The 16,263-nt window shown below is 41.4% G+C and overlaps 1 protein-coding gene across 5 annotated transcripts in view; it reads left to right on the plus strand.

The window, feature by feature from the left end:
* Positions 1 to 16,263, plus strand: part of TENM4 (teneurin transmembrane protein 4) — a 780,788-nt gene that overhangs the window by 606,506 nt on the left and 158,019 nt on the right. For all 5 annotated transcript variants that reach the window (XM_077113447.1, XM_077113449.1, XM_077113448.1 and 2 more), the window contains 3 exons: positions 7,254 to 7,355; positions 9,264 to 9,458; positions 15,623 to 15,823. In XM_077113447.1, the coding sequence (XP_076969562.1) occupies positions 7,254 to 7,355; positions 9,264 to 9,458; positions 15,623 to 15,823 (498 nt within the window). The remainder of the gene's footprint in view (positions 1 to 7,253; positions 7,356 to 9,263; positions 9,459 to 15,622; positions 15,824 to 16,263) is intronic.

Below are 16,263 nucleotides of genomic sequence, written 5' to 3' on the forward strand. Positions count from 1 at the left end.
CCTCCTCCCTCTATTGTCATTCTCACATTTAATTTCATTCAGTGTACTTACATTATTGTGCTACACTCAGGTAGTATTGTGCTATCCATTTCTGAATTTTTACAATCAGTCCTGTTGCACAATTTGTATCCCTGCAGCTCCAATTACCCAACCTCTACCCTATCTCTATCTCCTGATAACCTCTGTTCTTAACTGAAATTCTCTAAGTTCACTCATTAATGTTAGTTCATATTAGTGAGACCATACAGTATTTGTCCTTTTGTTTCTGGCTAATCTCACTCAGCATAATGTCCTCAAGGTCCATCCACGTTGTTACGTGCTTTATGACTTTATTTTGTCTTACGACTGTGCAATATTCCATTGTACGTATACACCACAGCTTGTTTAGCCACTCATCTGTTGATGGGCATTTGGGGTGTTTCCATCTCTTGGCAGTTGCAAATAATGCTGCCATAAACGTTGGTATGCAAATGTCCATTTGTGTCCTTGCTTTCATGTCCTCTGAATAGATACCTAGCAATGTATTGCCAGATCATATGGCAATTCTATGCTTAGCTTCCTGAGGAACCAACAACTGCCTTCCATAGCGATTGTACCATTTTACATTCCCACCAACAGTGGATAAGTGTGCTTCTTTCTCCATATCCTCTCCAGCACTTGTTATTTTCTGTTTTGTTTTTTTTATAATGGCCATTCTGGTGGATGTGAGATGATATCTCATTGTGGTTTTGATCTACATTTACCTAAATAGCCAGGGAAGTTGAGCATCTTTTCATGTGCCTTTTAGCCATTTGTTTCCTCTTCCGAGAAATGTCTTTTCATGTCTTTTGCCCATTTTTAAATTGTATTGTTTGTCTTTTTGTTGTTGAGTTGAACAATCTCTTTATATATTCTGGATACTAGACTCTTATATGATATGTTGTTTCCAAATATTGTCTCCCATTGTGTAGGCTGCCTTTTTACTTTCTTGACAAAGTTCTTTGATTTACAAAGTGTTTTAATTTTGAAGAGTTCCCATTTATCTATTTCCTTCTTCAGTGCTCATGCTTTGGGTGTAAGATTTAGGAAACCACCTCCTATTAAAAGTTTTATAAAATATTTCCCTATATTTTCTTCTAAGACTTTTATGGTTTTAGGTCTAATGTTTAGGTCTTTGATCCATTTTGAGTTAATTTTTGTATAAGGTGTGAGATATGGCTTCTCTTTCATCCTTTTGCATATGGATAGCCAGTTCTCCAAGTACCATTTATTGAAGGGACTGTTCTGTCCCAGGTCCATTGGCTTGACTGCCTTATCAAAGATCAATTGGCCATAGGTGAGAAGGGTCCATATCTGAACACTATTTGATTCCATTGGTCAGTGTATCTATCTTAATGCTGGTACCATGCTGTTTTGACTACTGTAACTTTGTAATACACCCTGAAGTCAGATAGTGAGAGACCTCTCACTTCACTTTTCTTTCTCAAGATATTTTTAGCTATTCAGAGCACACTGCCCTCCCAAATACATTTGGTTATTGGTTTTTCTATTTCTGCAAAGTAAGTTTTGGGGATTTTAATTGGTATTGCATTGAATCTGTAGATCAGTTTTGGTAGAATTGACATCTTAAATATATTTAGTCTTCCAATCTATAAACGTGGTATGACCTTCCATTTATTTAGCTCTCCTGTGATTTCTTTTAGCAATTTCTGGTAGTTTTCTTTGTATAGGTCTTTTGTATCCTTAGTTAAATTTATTCCTAAATATTTTATTCTTTTGGTTGCAATTGTAAATGGAATTTTTTTTCTTAATTTCCTCCTCAGATTGTTCATTGCTATTGTATGGAAACACTACAGATTTATGAGTGTTGATCTTGTAACCTGCCACTTTGCTGTACTCATAATAAATGACATATAGTATCATTATATGCAAACAGTGAGAGTTTACTTCTTCCTTTCCAATTTTGATTCCTTGTATTTCTTTTTCTTGTCTAATTGCTCTGGCTAGAACTTCCAACACTATGTTGACTAACAGTGTAGACAGTGGACATCCTTGTCATGTTCTTCATCTTAGGGGGAAAACTTTCAGTCTTTCCCCATTGAGAATGATATTAGCTATGGGTTTTTCATATATTCCCTTTATCATGTTGAGGAAGTTCCCTTCTATTCCTATTCTTTGAAGTATTTTCATCAGGAAAGGATGTTGAATTTCGTCAGATGTCTTTTCTGCATCAATCAAGATGATCATGTGGTTTTTCTGCTTTAATTTGTTGATATGGTGTATTACATTAATTGATTTTCCTATATTGAACCATCCTAGCATACCTGGAATAAATCTCACTTGGTCATGGTGTATAATTCTTTTAATATGCTGCTGGATTCGATTTGCAATAATTTCATTGAGGATTTTTGCATCTATATTCATTAGAGAGATTGGTCTGCAATTTTCTCTTCTTGTAGTATCTTTGTCTGGCTCTGGTATGAGGGTGATGTTGACTTCATAGAATGAGGTAAGTACCCTTCCCTCTTCTTCAATTTTTTTGAAGAGTTTGAGCAGGATTGGTACTAATTCTTTCTTGAATGCTTGGTAGAATTCACATGTGAAACATCTGGTCCTGGACTTTTCTTTTTGGGGAGTTTCTAAATGACAGATTCAATTTCTTTACTTGTGATTGGTTTGTTGAGGTTGTCTATTTCTTCTTGAGTCAATGTTGCTCATCTATGTTCATACCTTTCTAGGAAACTGTCCATTTCATCTGTGTTGTCTGGTTTATTAGCATAAAGTTGTTCATAGTATCCTATCATTTATTCCTGCAGGGTCAGTGGTTATGTCTCCTCTTCAATTTCTGATTTTATTTATTTGCATCCTCTCTTTTTCTTTTTGTCAGCCTTACTAAGGATCCAACAATTTTACTGATTTTCTCAAAGAACCAACTTCTGATTTTGTTGATTTTTCTCAATTGTTTTCATGTTCTCAATTTCTATTTATTTCTGCTCTAATCTTTGTTATTTCTTTCCTTTTCCTTGCTTTGGGGTTAGTTTGCTGTTTTTTCTCTGGCTCTTCCAAGTGAACAGTTAATTCCTCAATTTTTGCTCTTTCTTCTTTTTTGATATAGACATTTAGGGCAATAAATTTCCCTCTTAGCACTGCCTTTGCTGCATCCCATAAGTTTTGATATGTTGTGTTTTCATTTTCATTTGCCTTGAGATATTTACTGATTTCTCTTGTAATTTCTTCCTTGATCCACTGGTTATTTAAGAGTGTGTTGTTGAGCCTCCATATATTTGTGAATTTTCTGGCTCTCTGCCTGTTATTGATTTCCAGTATCATTCCTTTGTGATCTGAGAAAGTGTTTTGTATGATTTCAATCTTTTTAAATTTATTGAGACTTGCTTTGTGACCCAGCCTATGGTCTATCCTTGAGAATGATCCATGAGCACTTGAGAAAAAGGAGTATCCTGTTGTTGTGGGGTGTAATTTTCTATAAATGTCTGTTAAGTATAGTTCGTTTAATGGATTATTCAAATTTTCTGTATCTTTATTGATCCTCTGTCTAGATGTTGTATCCATCTGATGAGAGTGTGGAATTGAAGTCTCCAACTATTATGGTAAAGGTGACTTTCTCTTTTCCATGTTTGCCTCATATATTTTGGAGCACTCTGGCTTGGTGCATAAATATTTATGCTTGTCATGTCTTGTTGAATTGTTCCTTTTATTAACATGTAGTGTCCTTCTTTGTCTCTTTTGATTGTTTTACATTTGAAATCTAATTTGTTGGATATTAGTATAGCTACTCCTGCTCTTATTTGATTGTTGTTTACATGGAATATCTTTTCCCAACCTTTCACTTTTAACCTGTGTTTGTCCTTGGATTTCAAATGTATCTCCTGTAGACAGCATATAGATGAGTCCTGTTTTTCAATCCATTCTGCCAGTCTATGTCTTTTGATTGGGGACTTTAATCCATTAACATTTAGTGTTATTACTGGAAATGCAGTACTTTCCTCTACCATTTTGTCCTTTGGATTTTATATGTCATATCTAATTTTTTTCTCTTTTTACCTTTACTGATGATAATCTTCCTTTCTACACTATTCTCCACACCTCTTTCTCCTCTCTTTTCCTACATGCCTCTAGTGCTCCCTTTCGTATTTCTTACAGAGCCAATCTCTTGGTCACAAATTCTCTCAGTGATTTTTTTGTCTGAAAATGTTTTAATTTCCCTCTCATTTTTTTTTAATTCTCCCCTCATTTTTGAAGGGCAATTTTGCTGGATATAGAATTCTTAGTTAGTAGTTCTTCTCTTTTAGAATCTTAAATATATCATACCACTGTCTTCTTGCCTACATGGTTTCTGCTGAGAAATCTACACATAGTCTTGTTGAGCTTCCCTTGTATGTTATGGATTGCTTTTCCCTTGCTGCTTTCAAAATTCTCTCTTTCTTTTTGACATCTGACATTCTGATTAATAAGTGTCTTGGGGTAGGTCTATTTGATCTATCTATTCTGTTTGGGGTATGCTGCACTTCTTGGATCTTTAAGTATTTCATAAGAATTCAAAAATTTTCTGTAATAATTTTCTCCTTAGTGTTTCTCCTCCTTTTCCTTTCTCTTCTCCTTCTGGGATACCCACAACATCCATATTCATAACGCTTAATATTATCATTCAATCCCTGTGTAACTGCTCATATTTTTCCATTCTTTTCCCTATATTTTCTTTTGCTTGTCAAATTTCAGATGTCCTGTCCTCCAGTTCACTAATCCTTTCTTCTGCTTAACATTATAGGTTTCCATTGTTTTTTTCATCTTTTGTACTGTGCTTTTCATTCCCATAAGTTCTGTGATTGTTTTTTTTCAGACTTTCAATTTCTTCTTTTTGTTTACCCATTACCTTCTTTATATCCTCCCTCAACTCAATGATTTGATTTTTTATGAGATTTTCCATGTCTGTTCAAATATACTGAATTAGTGTTTCAACTCCTGAATCTCATTTGAATTGTTGGGTTTTTTTGCTTTGACTGGGCCATATCTTCAATTTTCCTAATGTGACTCGTTATTTTTTGCTGCTGTTGAGGCATTTAATTTCCTTAATTTGGTTTATTCTGTAGATTGTTTTCACTCTTTTACCTAGGATTTTCTTGCTGGATGGCTTTGCTGTTCTTTGACATTCAGTTCAGCTTATTCTAGACCTCTAGCATAGGTTTTGTTTAGCGGATCAGAATTCTTTAGTTCTTGTTTCTTGCCCTTCCTATAAAGAGCCTTTTTTTTTTTTGGCCCTAGGAGGGTATACTTAGATATTGTAGACCCCAGTCAGATTTTCCATGACCAGACTGGCCTCTTTTCAGGAGGAAAGAGTCACCTGTATCAGTTTTCCTGAGGGTGAGCCCAGCAAGTTTACAGATTTTCCTATGAAGCCTCTAGACTCTGTGCTTTTCCTTTCCTGCCCAGTATGTGGCACTTGTCTGCCTCTGGCTTCCCACCAGTATAAAGTGATGTAGTACCTTTAACTTCAGCAGGCTATCCCAGCTGGGGGCATGGTTGAGGCCAAGAGGAGGTTGTAGGCTGGCTATAATTGCTTCAGTTTTACAGTCCCTGGGGTCTGAATTCCTCGAGGGAGGGATTCCACCTGAGCTGGGCCCCACCCCTCTCCTGTGGAAGGCACAGCCTCCAGGAAAATAATTCTTTTTGCTGATCAGCCTCTTTTCTCTCAGACAAGCTTAATTCCACCCTTGCCAGGGACAGTTGGAGCCTGAGAAGCCTTGCATTTTTATCTAATAAGCAGCTAAGCAGTAGAAACAAAGCAAAAACAAAACAAACAGACAAACAAAAACAACCTTTTCAGAGCAGGACCCCCATTCCTTGCGCTTGTTTGAGCTTAAGTTGGTAGATTGCTCTATGTATCTCTAGGTTCTATGTGCCCCCCCACTTCTTTCAGGTCCATCCCTTTTCAATTATTTGGTGCTGTCCAATCAAAAAAACCTGCTTTTGTTTGTTTGTTGTTTGTTTCATCAGCTCTGCCCCCTCTGTACTGGGGCAAAAACTCCTAGTACCTTTAGTGCTTAACAAGGTTTATCTGAGCTGGGGGCCTATTTTCAGTAGTCAGAATTTGCTAATTAATTCCAAAATTGGAGCTTGGTTGAGCTCAGCCCCTGCTGCCAGTAAAGTCTCTTTCCTTTCCAGTCTGGGAATCAGCCTGTGGGGGAAGGGCACCAGCCTCTGTGTCTTGGAGGGCTCACAGTTCTTGGTGGGATCACAGCTGGTCCAGCTTGCCCAGATTGGTGTACACTGTGTGTCCAGTCATTGATGTGGCCCCAGCAGTTGTTCTATACTATTCCTGGGTATTTATTAGCTGCTCTGGAGCACAAACTGAATTCCACACCTCACTAAGCCGCCATCTTGGAATTGGTCTACCAACATTGAATAATTTTTTATGAAAGTCTTTCTAAAGTGGAATTTATATTTCCTTAACATGTCACACAGAGCAGACCGAAATTATTAGGAAAAATGAGAGAAAACATCCCGGTAAAAGGTGGGCATAACATCAGATTCTGGGGATGCAGGTAGGACAACAGGAATATGAAAGGAAACTTCTGTGCCTTTTGAGAGAGGTTGGATTTTTTTTTTTCATCAGGGCGAATGGGAAGCTATTGAAGGATTTTAAGGAAGAAAGAGGATCAGATTTGTTTTGGAGTGATCACTCAGGCTGCAGGGTGGTGAATAATTTGAGGTGGAGAGCAAGTAAGGAAGCTGAGAAACCAGACACAGGCTGTTGTAATAGCCCTGGGGTGAGTTAGCAGGGACCTGGACTGATACATGAAAAATCAGAAGTAGGAAAAGAGATTTGCAAATTTCTAGGAGCTTTATGAAAAAATTTAATGGAAGTAATATTAGCCTTTGTGAGAAAAACATAAAATACAGGAAAGTACAAAGAAAACCTTAAGAATCACCTGCTAATCCACCCAAAGATAGCCAACTGTTAGGTTAAACTGTTTTCTTCTAGTGTTTTTAGCTGAAGGATTTCTAATGCATTTGTAGATCCAAATTTGATTTATAAATATTTGGTTCAAACAGCTATTTTCCAGAACACGTCTTAATGTCAATTGAGATATGTTTCAGTAAGAGTAAAAATAACATGTAATTATTAACTCTGTTGGTTCCTTTTAGTGACCATGCTGGAATAGTTCAAATGTGTGGGTCTTAGTTAACCCCAGGCTTGATTCATTTGTGTAAAGTAGTTTCTGTTTTCAACTACCCTTCTCTTTTTTTCCTCCCAGAATCAGTGGATAACTGCCCCAGTAACTGCTTTGGCAATGGCGACTGCATCTCTGGGACCTGCCACTGCTTCCTGGGTTTCCTTGGCCCGGACTGTGGCAGAGGTGAGAACTCTGCATATTTGCTGGAGACTTCCATTCCTCGGGGTTCTAGGGTCATTTCAATTTCCACTTCTCAGAGCAGTACAGAACCCCAGGCCACCGCCTGACTTCCATGAGAAGGGATCCCAAGGGCCATTCATCAGACACCCTTTGAGGGAGATGTGCAGGCAGAGCCAGGGCCTCATCAGCCATCCTTATCCACAGGTGGACAATTGGGGAGGTCAGGAAAAGAGCTACAGGGGCAGTCACTGTTGAATGTAGCCTCCATCCCCAAGGATAGCAGTGGCAGTCCTTTTAAAAAGTTGGTCTTCCCTCAGAGAAATAATCAGCACTTGCCAAGTAGCTTTGAAATCTTATCTTCATGTGTGTGTGATTTCTATCTGGCCTTATTGAGGGAGGACCTTCTATAGCAGTGCAAGCAGAAATCTTAACTAAGACCACCAAGGAAGGGCTTGGGAATTGAGGCTGCTCTTCTCCACACAGGACCCTAATGTTGCCTGATATTTTGGCACACACAGTACTTTTGGCCTGCATATCTATTCTGGAAGAATTAGCAAGGAAAATGCCAAAGGAGATCTGTGATCCTAAGAACTCAACACTTCCCTTAGGAAGTGAAAATGACCCTTCTTTGGGTTTGTCACTTCTTCTCTCATTCATCAGACATTTGCTTCATGTCCATTCCAGGTTAGGTCCTATGCTTTGCATTGGGGTTGCAACACTGAACAAGAAATGATCTAGGAGCTCCCAGCCTAGTCTGAAACATGGACAAATAAGCAGACAATGCCAAAGCACTGAAACTCACTGTAACATAGCTAAATACAGGGAAATTCTCTCAGAATAGAAGAGGGATCGTTTCTCAGGTTAGAAGGGATGAAGATTAGAAAAGACTTTCCAGATGAGGTGACATTTGAGCTAAGTGTTAATGCTTGCGTAGGAGTTCGTCAGTGGAAGGCAGAGATGGTTATTCCAGGCAAAGGGAACCAAGCTCTGCAAATACTATGCTGTGAAACCCCTTTGAGAGTTTTGCTTATTCTTCATAACATGACATAGGCTCAGTTTGAGGCAGCAGAGACAGCAGTCCGGAGGAGGCACAGGGATTACCTACTGAGAGCTTTGAAAAGGAAAGCAGCCAGGTGGGGGCCAGGAGAAGGTAGTGCAGTGAGAAGAGATGAGTCATTTCTTGTAACAAGAATTACTGTCTCATCCCATATGCACTTAAAGTTAAGAGTCATGTATAAAATAGCCTTATTATATCTCAGTCAGACTGATAGGTACTTAAAGCACAATGCAATATAATTTATTTTTATATAGTATCCTTCATAGAGATGATCACAAAACCCTTTGCACTAAGAGGCAGAATAGAAAGATAATACTTTAAAGAGCCAAATTGGGCTCAGCTATTCTCTTAGGGGGGAAGTGATATATGAGGCTTGAGTGGAGGCCTGAAAAGCAAGAAAAGCTGAGATTTGCTAAGTTAAAGGCAATAATAAGTGGTGCTGCGGGTGAGGTGTGGGAAAGTGAAAGTGGAGTGCTGTTAGACTGAGAGAGCTGGAGAAAGGATTCAGGCAGGCAGAAGGCCCAGCCTTTTCTTTTTCAGTGAGACCAAGGAATAGTTGATGCTTCTTGTCTGAGATTCTTAGCAAACATCAACAACATGAAGGGGACAGGGGAAAATGTTGTCTAGTGAACACCCATTATGCCAGACCCTGCACTGCACACTTACACAATTCCGGCTGTGTTTAAACTGGAATGAAATACAGTGATGCAGACAGGCAGATAGACATGTGTTTGGGTAACACAGTTGAGGCCAAGCAGTTGAGGTCAAGCCAGGCAAGCCAAGTGGAGGAACAAAGGCAGTTGTGGTATGTTGGGCATTGGTTCATGCCAGCCTTCCTGTCTGGTCTCCCCCAGCCTCCTGCCCTGTGCTCTGTAGTGGGAATGGCCAGTATATGAAGGGCAGGTGCCTGTGCCACAGCGGCTGGAAGGGTGCTGAATGCGACGTGCCTACCAGCCAGTGTATCGATGTGACCTGCAGTAACCATGGCACCTGCATTATGGGCACCTGCATCTGCAACCCCGGCTACAAAGGCGAGAGCTGTGAGGAAGGTAAGGCTTGTGCCAGGATCTCCTTCTGAGATAGAGGCCCCACACACTGCCAGGAGGGCATCCAAGGAGCAGAGGAAGCCTCCTGAGCTGTGCTGTAACCCCCACCCCCACCCCGTAACCACGAACTCTACCAGCAATAGTAACTACAGGAAGAGGACAGGCGAATTGGGGTCCTGGACAGAAAAGGGGAAGGGAACTGTCCTTTACTGAGCACTCACCGTATGTAAGGCTCTGCCGTTGAAGCCTCGTATCATTTAACCTTCAAGCCCCGTATCATTTAACCTTCAAGCCCCGTTAGGAAGAGATTATCATCTCCATTTTGCAGTTGAGGAAACAGATCCTGGGAATCAAATGACTTGCCTAAGGTTACATGGCTAGTAGATGGCAAAGCTGGGTTTGAATCCACTTTTTCTGGCTCCAGAGACCAAGTCGTTTCCACTTCCCTACAAACTCATGTGCTTGCTTTCTTCCTGCATACTGAAATCTAATTCTACTATAGACCTCCAAACTCTTGTGTTCCTTTATCACACTCCTGTGTGTGTTCACCCCTGGCACTTCGGTATTCACATGGCATTTCTAGCCTTGATCTACCAGGCGGATATTTGCTTCCTTCATAAAGTAAATATCCACCTGGTAGATCAAGGCTAGAAGATGAGCTGCCAATTTAGCAGTGACTCTGGACATCAGTTTCTGTTCTAGAAAATGTAACTGGGTGAGTCCCATTTCATGAATGAAGAAACTGAGATCAGGGAAGGAAGGGCAGGGACATGCCCATAGTCACAGAGCTGACTCCTGGCAAGGCTGGGAGTTAACCCAGGTCTTCTCCCTTCAAATCAGGTACTCTTGTTCTTGCCCACATGGAGTATGAGATAAAGGGAGAAGCCTTGTTCACAAGCATTATAGAATCACTGTTAAGAGGAACACTCTGGAATCAGATGTAGGTTTGAGTCCTGGCTCTGCCACGAGCTAGCCTCAGCTCTCCCATCTGCAGAATGGGAGCACATGTCTCAGAGGGCTGTTGTGAGGATTAAATGAAATGACCCACGTAAAGCCCTTAGTGTCTGACCAATAGTAAATGCTCCGTGAATGTTAGCGCTTATGTTGTTGTGGTTCTGGTCCTTGCTATTGCTGTCGCTGTACTGGGAGCAGTCGAGGCACATTTCCTGCTTCACCCCACTCACTCTACCCAGGTTTTTGAAATGGAAGGGCTTTGCTATATGGAACTGACTAATGGATGATGCTGTGCATTTGCTGTCACCTCCCAGTTGGGGACCCTGGCATCTTCTCTGCTGGTGGATCAGGCTCCAGGGAGTGGTTGTCTCTGTTAGGAGAAGAGTAGGGAAGAGAAAGGAACTAATGTCTGAAAAGCATCACCTCTCCGCAACAGGCTGTACAGACCCCGAGTGTGGCTGGAAGCTTCTGACTCAGACCCGTGAACTTTGGGCTGTGTGAGAGGAGGAGCGCCAGCCCCTTCGACAAAGGAACTTGGCTGCCCCCATCCTGTTCTAGTTTGCTAGCTCCCGGAATGCAACACACCAGAGACGGATTGGCTTTTAATAAAAGGGGATTTATTTTGTTGGTTCTTCAGAGGAAAGGTTCTTCAGAGGAAACTTTCCGCTGAGGTTCTTTCTTATGTGGAAGGCACAGGATGGTCTCTGCTGGTCTTCTCTCCAGGCCCCTGGGTTCCAACAACTTTCCCCGGGGTGACTTCTTTCTGCATCTCCAAAGGCCTGGGCTGAGCTGTGAGTGCTGAGATGAGGAATGCCAAGCTGGTTAGGCTGTGCTATGCTGCGTTCTCTCATTTAAGCACCAGCCAATTAAGTTAAACGTCACTCATTGCAGCAGGCACACTTCCTAGCTGACTGCAGATGTAATTGGCAACAGGTGAGGTTCACGTACCGTTGGCTTATGTCTGCAGCAACAAGATTAGGTATGCTCACCTGGCCAAGTTGACAACTGAATCTAACTAATACACATCCTGAGGATGATGCCCTTCATATACTTTCCCCTTTCATTTGAGTCACTTGAGGAGAACACCTGAGAAGGAAAGGGAACCAAAGAGAAGGCGATCCCACTTGCAGCTATGGGGCTGTCCCACCCCACACCCACCCACGTTGTGTGGGCCAGGGAGGGGGCAGTTGTCCTCCCACCAGACCAGCAGGACAGGGCCGCAGAGCTGCAGCATTCTTTGCAAAAAGAGAAAAAGTTGTTTATATCTTCAATTTACATTATCTATTTGAGAAGAAATTGTTTTTACTCCTGTCTTCTTTTCCAAGGAGGGCCATCTGGTATTGATTCCTTTTTGTTATTTCTGTTTCTGTGGTGAAGTGCCATTGCATGTTCCTTGTGTATATAATGGGATTTCTTGGGGACCTCTTTCCCCTTCCCTCCCCACCCCCTCCTCCCTCAGATCTGCTCCAGGGAGTTTCACTGTGTTTATAAAACATCAGCTAACAAGCTTATTCTTTTCCCCCTCTCTCTCTTCCTTTTTCTGAAGTTTATTGCCCCATATTTTTTAAAGCTTGAACTGAGCCAGCCTGACCTTTAGAGGGAGTCGGGGAGGGGCAGAGGAAAACAAACCTTTTGCAGTGGATGGTGGGACACTATTTTCTTGAACCTTGAAGACCATCTAAGGACTTGCGTTGTCACTGAAGCATGGAACATTTTGAGCAATGGGTTGTGCTTGCAGCCCGGCCCTGGAGGCCACATCATTTCATTAAGGCTAATTTTCTGCCAGAACTTTTGGTTTGAATGATAATCTCTGCAGAGGAAAAAAATATTAGGCACCTCTTCGAAGAAGAAGCTATGTTAGACTGTTTTACAAACAAAATTCAGCCCTCTTGCCTGACAGCGTCTCTTCTATTCCTTCACCACAGTGCTCTCCACCCCAGGCCAGCTCAGTCTTCGCTGTTACACACAGCTCTCTGAGGAACTCCCCCAGTGTGAGAGAAAGAAGACTACTTTAATCTCATGCAAGTGTCTTGTCGCCCCAGAGGCTGGAGAAAGGGGGGGCAGTTTCAGAGTCTATGCACAACCTTTTTGGCCAAGCCTTCCTGTAGCATAGAAAATGGCCCCAGGTTTAGGCTCAGCAGAGCACAGGGACAACTTTCTGCCCTGCAGGAATCTCAGGCACTTAGCCTAGGTTTTCTCAAGTGGCCTTCCCTCGAGATTAAGTCCTTTTTAAATTTCCCTCCACACCTTCCCACCCTCAACACACACACACTTCCTTTGCCAAATCCCCCTTCAGAAGCAATGACAAATTGCCTGGAGGCAGCCTCTCATCAATTCATTCTGATCTTTGCTTTCTGCCTGGACCATCTGCTGAGAGCATGGGATTCACTTTGCCAGTTGCTGGTCCCTATTAGGAAAGGATGGTCATGCCAAGGGCCTCCTACTAAAAGTGTTACCCTTTCTGCCTGCTTGCAAACAGTGGAGATTTATAGGCTCATCCTCCAGGGTGCCCTGGGAGTCTCAGAGACAGTTGTAACCCAAAATAGGAGGCCAGGAACTCACAGAATGGGAAATACCTTTATAGGCCTTGGGATAGTTGCCCAGTTGTTTCCTGTCAAATTGGAAAGCTCTGTGGATCTAGGGAATTGCCATAGTCGCCTAATGGACCAGAATAACCCCTCTGAGCTTTTGAGATCTGAGGCAGTCATGAACATTTATCACTATTATTCCTTTTATTATTTTTAATTATGAAAAAATAGAGCAGGTTACACTTTATTATTAAATGGTGTCCAGAGACTGCAGTAGAAGAGATTCTTTACCTTTGTTTGACTTTACCTTTCCACTTAGCCCTATTTCCTGTCTTGGTTTGTTTTATTTCTGTTTTCAACCACTTTGTGGTTTTGTGCATGTACGTATGTTTACATATTACACATGTATACAAAATACTACATACATATTATTTTTGAACCAATAAGATTATGGAGGAAATAGCATAAGGGCACTGGAAGGAGTGATTTGAATTAAATTTCTTCACTTACTACCAGTGTGATCTTGGGCAAGTTATTTAACCTCTCTGCTTCTGTTTCCTGAATAATAATGGCATCTACTTCATATGGTTGTTGTGATGATTAAATGAGATAATGTCTATAAAAAATGTATACTAGCAAAATATCTGGCACTGAAGAAGGACTGAGATCGTGCTAATTGTCATTTTTATCTTTAGGTTTTTAGCGAATGGTCACTCCTGACCCCTGATCTTCTTGTTTATCATTTAAGTCATTAAGTTGAACCCCTTTAAAAACCTAAATAAAAAGAGAGCTTTCTTTATAAGCTAGCTCTCAAAATAAATGTTCTCAGATGCTTGCCCTTTGTAACATCTCTGCCTATTTGTGTCTGCAATTCTTTCAGACCCTAGCCGGTTTTCCCAGTCTCTTGTAAAGTCCAAAAGTCAAATATATTGAGTTATAAAATATAATTAATAAATAAAGTATAAGGATGTCTGAATTATAAATGAGCTTTGACCATAGTTTGTCCAAGTCATGCTACTGAATGTCCTGATAGAACAGGAGAATAAGTAACTTCTTTGCAGTGATTTACAGTTTATAAAAGAGTCCTTTCAAAATCCTCAGTGTCATTTGACCATCATAGTACCATGAGAGGTAGGTATATTTATCATACCTTCTTTATAAACAGGAAGCTGAGAGCAGTTACGTGACTTGACTGCAGTCATAGAGCCAGTAAATTTTGTCCCTTGACCCTTGAGCCTAGGTCCTCAGACATCAAATGTGACACTGTTTTCTCCACAGCATAGGGCTTCCTTGTGAGCTACTATGAGGAAGAACCTGGCTGCACCGCTTGCAGCTCCATCAACACTCTTTGTCCAACAACTACATGTTGGATCCCTCACCGGGACCCCACTGCCTCCTTACAGTTGCCAAACAAATAGAATTTCCTGCCTCCCTAAGATGAAAGACAACCCTAACAACTTTTTGGTAGAGAACATGGACCAACCTCTTTTGTCAACTCTGTCTATTCTCTGCTGCCTTCTGCACTTTCCACATGAACTAGAGCGGCATAAGTTAGCCCTCAGTCATCTACTTTTCCTGAGTCATGCTTTGTGGACAATTAGAGGTCTCTCTTAATTCTGAATAACCTCATAACTAAACCTTTTTGGGGAGAATCATTCCCAGTAACAGAAATAGCATAGGCTTCAAAACCAGACAGAATGGACCTCAATTCCCCCTCTGGCAGAGATCAGCTGTGTGATCTGGCATAAAGTATTGACCTCTGTGAGCCACCGTTCCTCGCCTGCACCTGATTGGGTCATTGAGAGAACTGAATCTGATGAAATATGTAAGGCACCTAATATAGTGCAAGCACGGGGCAGGTGCTCCACCACTCTTACTCTCCTTTCCCTCATTCTGGGTTGCTCTCTTGAGACCACGTGAACCTTGTACCCTAGGAGCCCTGCAGGGTACTTTGACTATGAGCCACAGCTATATGGTTTACCTACCTCATGAGGAGAGCCATGCAGAGTCAGCGCCTGTCATTTTGAATGTAGTTGTTGAAATGTTTGCCCTCCGAAAAGGGAGGTTTGAAAGTTCCTATCAACCACAAGAATTCTGGAAAGATGATGAGATAGATCTAACGGAATTGAAGTGAGAAATAAATTTCATTTAAACTAAGGAATCTCATTATATTTATTCCATCTCACATATAAAAACCTGCATTAGGAAGTGGTAAACACTAGTTCTACAAATATTTATTGAGCACCTACTATGTGCTGGGTACTGTTATGGAGGTAGAGATACAGAAGTGAACAAGACAAAATCTCATTTTTGCTATCATTGCAGATACACTAGGCACTAGGTACTGTGCTGATGCTGATATAAAAAATGATAAACATTTCTTACCTTGTCCCACAATGCTATGAGGTAGGAATTGTTATCTACATTTTACAGACAAGGGAACTGAGATTCAGAGACAGAACAACTTGATCAAAGTCAAACAGTCGGTCATCGAGTAGAGCTGTAAACCCAGGACTATCATGTGCCAAAGTTACTGCTTTTCACTGTACGACATGGCTTCTCAGTAGGCCATCTGGGCCCATCTACCAGAATGTCTGAAGTCCCTTTGCTACAGTTTATTAGCTTTAAAGGAGGGTCTCCATTGCTGATCAAATGCTCACCTGTTTTCTTTCCTCTGCGACACAGTGGACTGCATGGACCCCACATGTTCAGGCCGGGGTGTCTGTGTGAGAGGCGAGTGCCACTGCTCTGTCGGATGGGGAGGCACCAGCTGCGAGACACCCAGGGCCACGTGCCTGGACCAGTGTTCAGGCCATGGGACCTTCCTCCCAGACACCGGACTTTGTAGCTGTGACCCGAGTTGGACTGGACATGATTGTTCAATAGGTAAATGTGGGAAGAAAGGTAATGTGGAGGGAGGAAGGCATTTTTATTTGTCACTTGTTAACCATTCAGTCCTGATAAGTAGCATGACCCTATTCTGTCATAAAGGAGTAGATAGCCCATGTCTCTGAATGCTTTTATTCTTTTCCTAAACACTTAGCCTCTAGCTTCTCTACTCTTAGAAGGGTAAAGGATTTAAAAATTATATACATCCTTCCTTCCGTAGTGGTAACCTTGAGATTCAAAACACTGCTACTTAACAATGTTAATTATAATTATAGATGTGGTCACCAAAATCTCATGTCTTAGATTAAGATAGGTATCCCTAGAGGCAAGGCCATATGCAACAATCTGCTCAAGGACATTTTGCAAAGCATGAGACCTGAAGGAATGCATGCCCCAGCTATCAAGCCCTGTGGTTACTCCAAATTCAGTATAGCATT

Source organism: Tamandua tetradactyla, chromosome 8, assembly GCF_023851605.1.
Source record: "Tamandua tetradactyla isolate mTamTet1 chromosome 8, mTamTet1.pri, whole genome shotgun sequence".
In the NCBI taxonomy this organism is placed as follows: domain Eukaryota; kingdom Metazoa; phylum Chordata; class Mammalia; order Pilosa; family Myrmecophagidae; genus Tamandua; species Tamandua tetradactyla.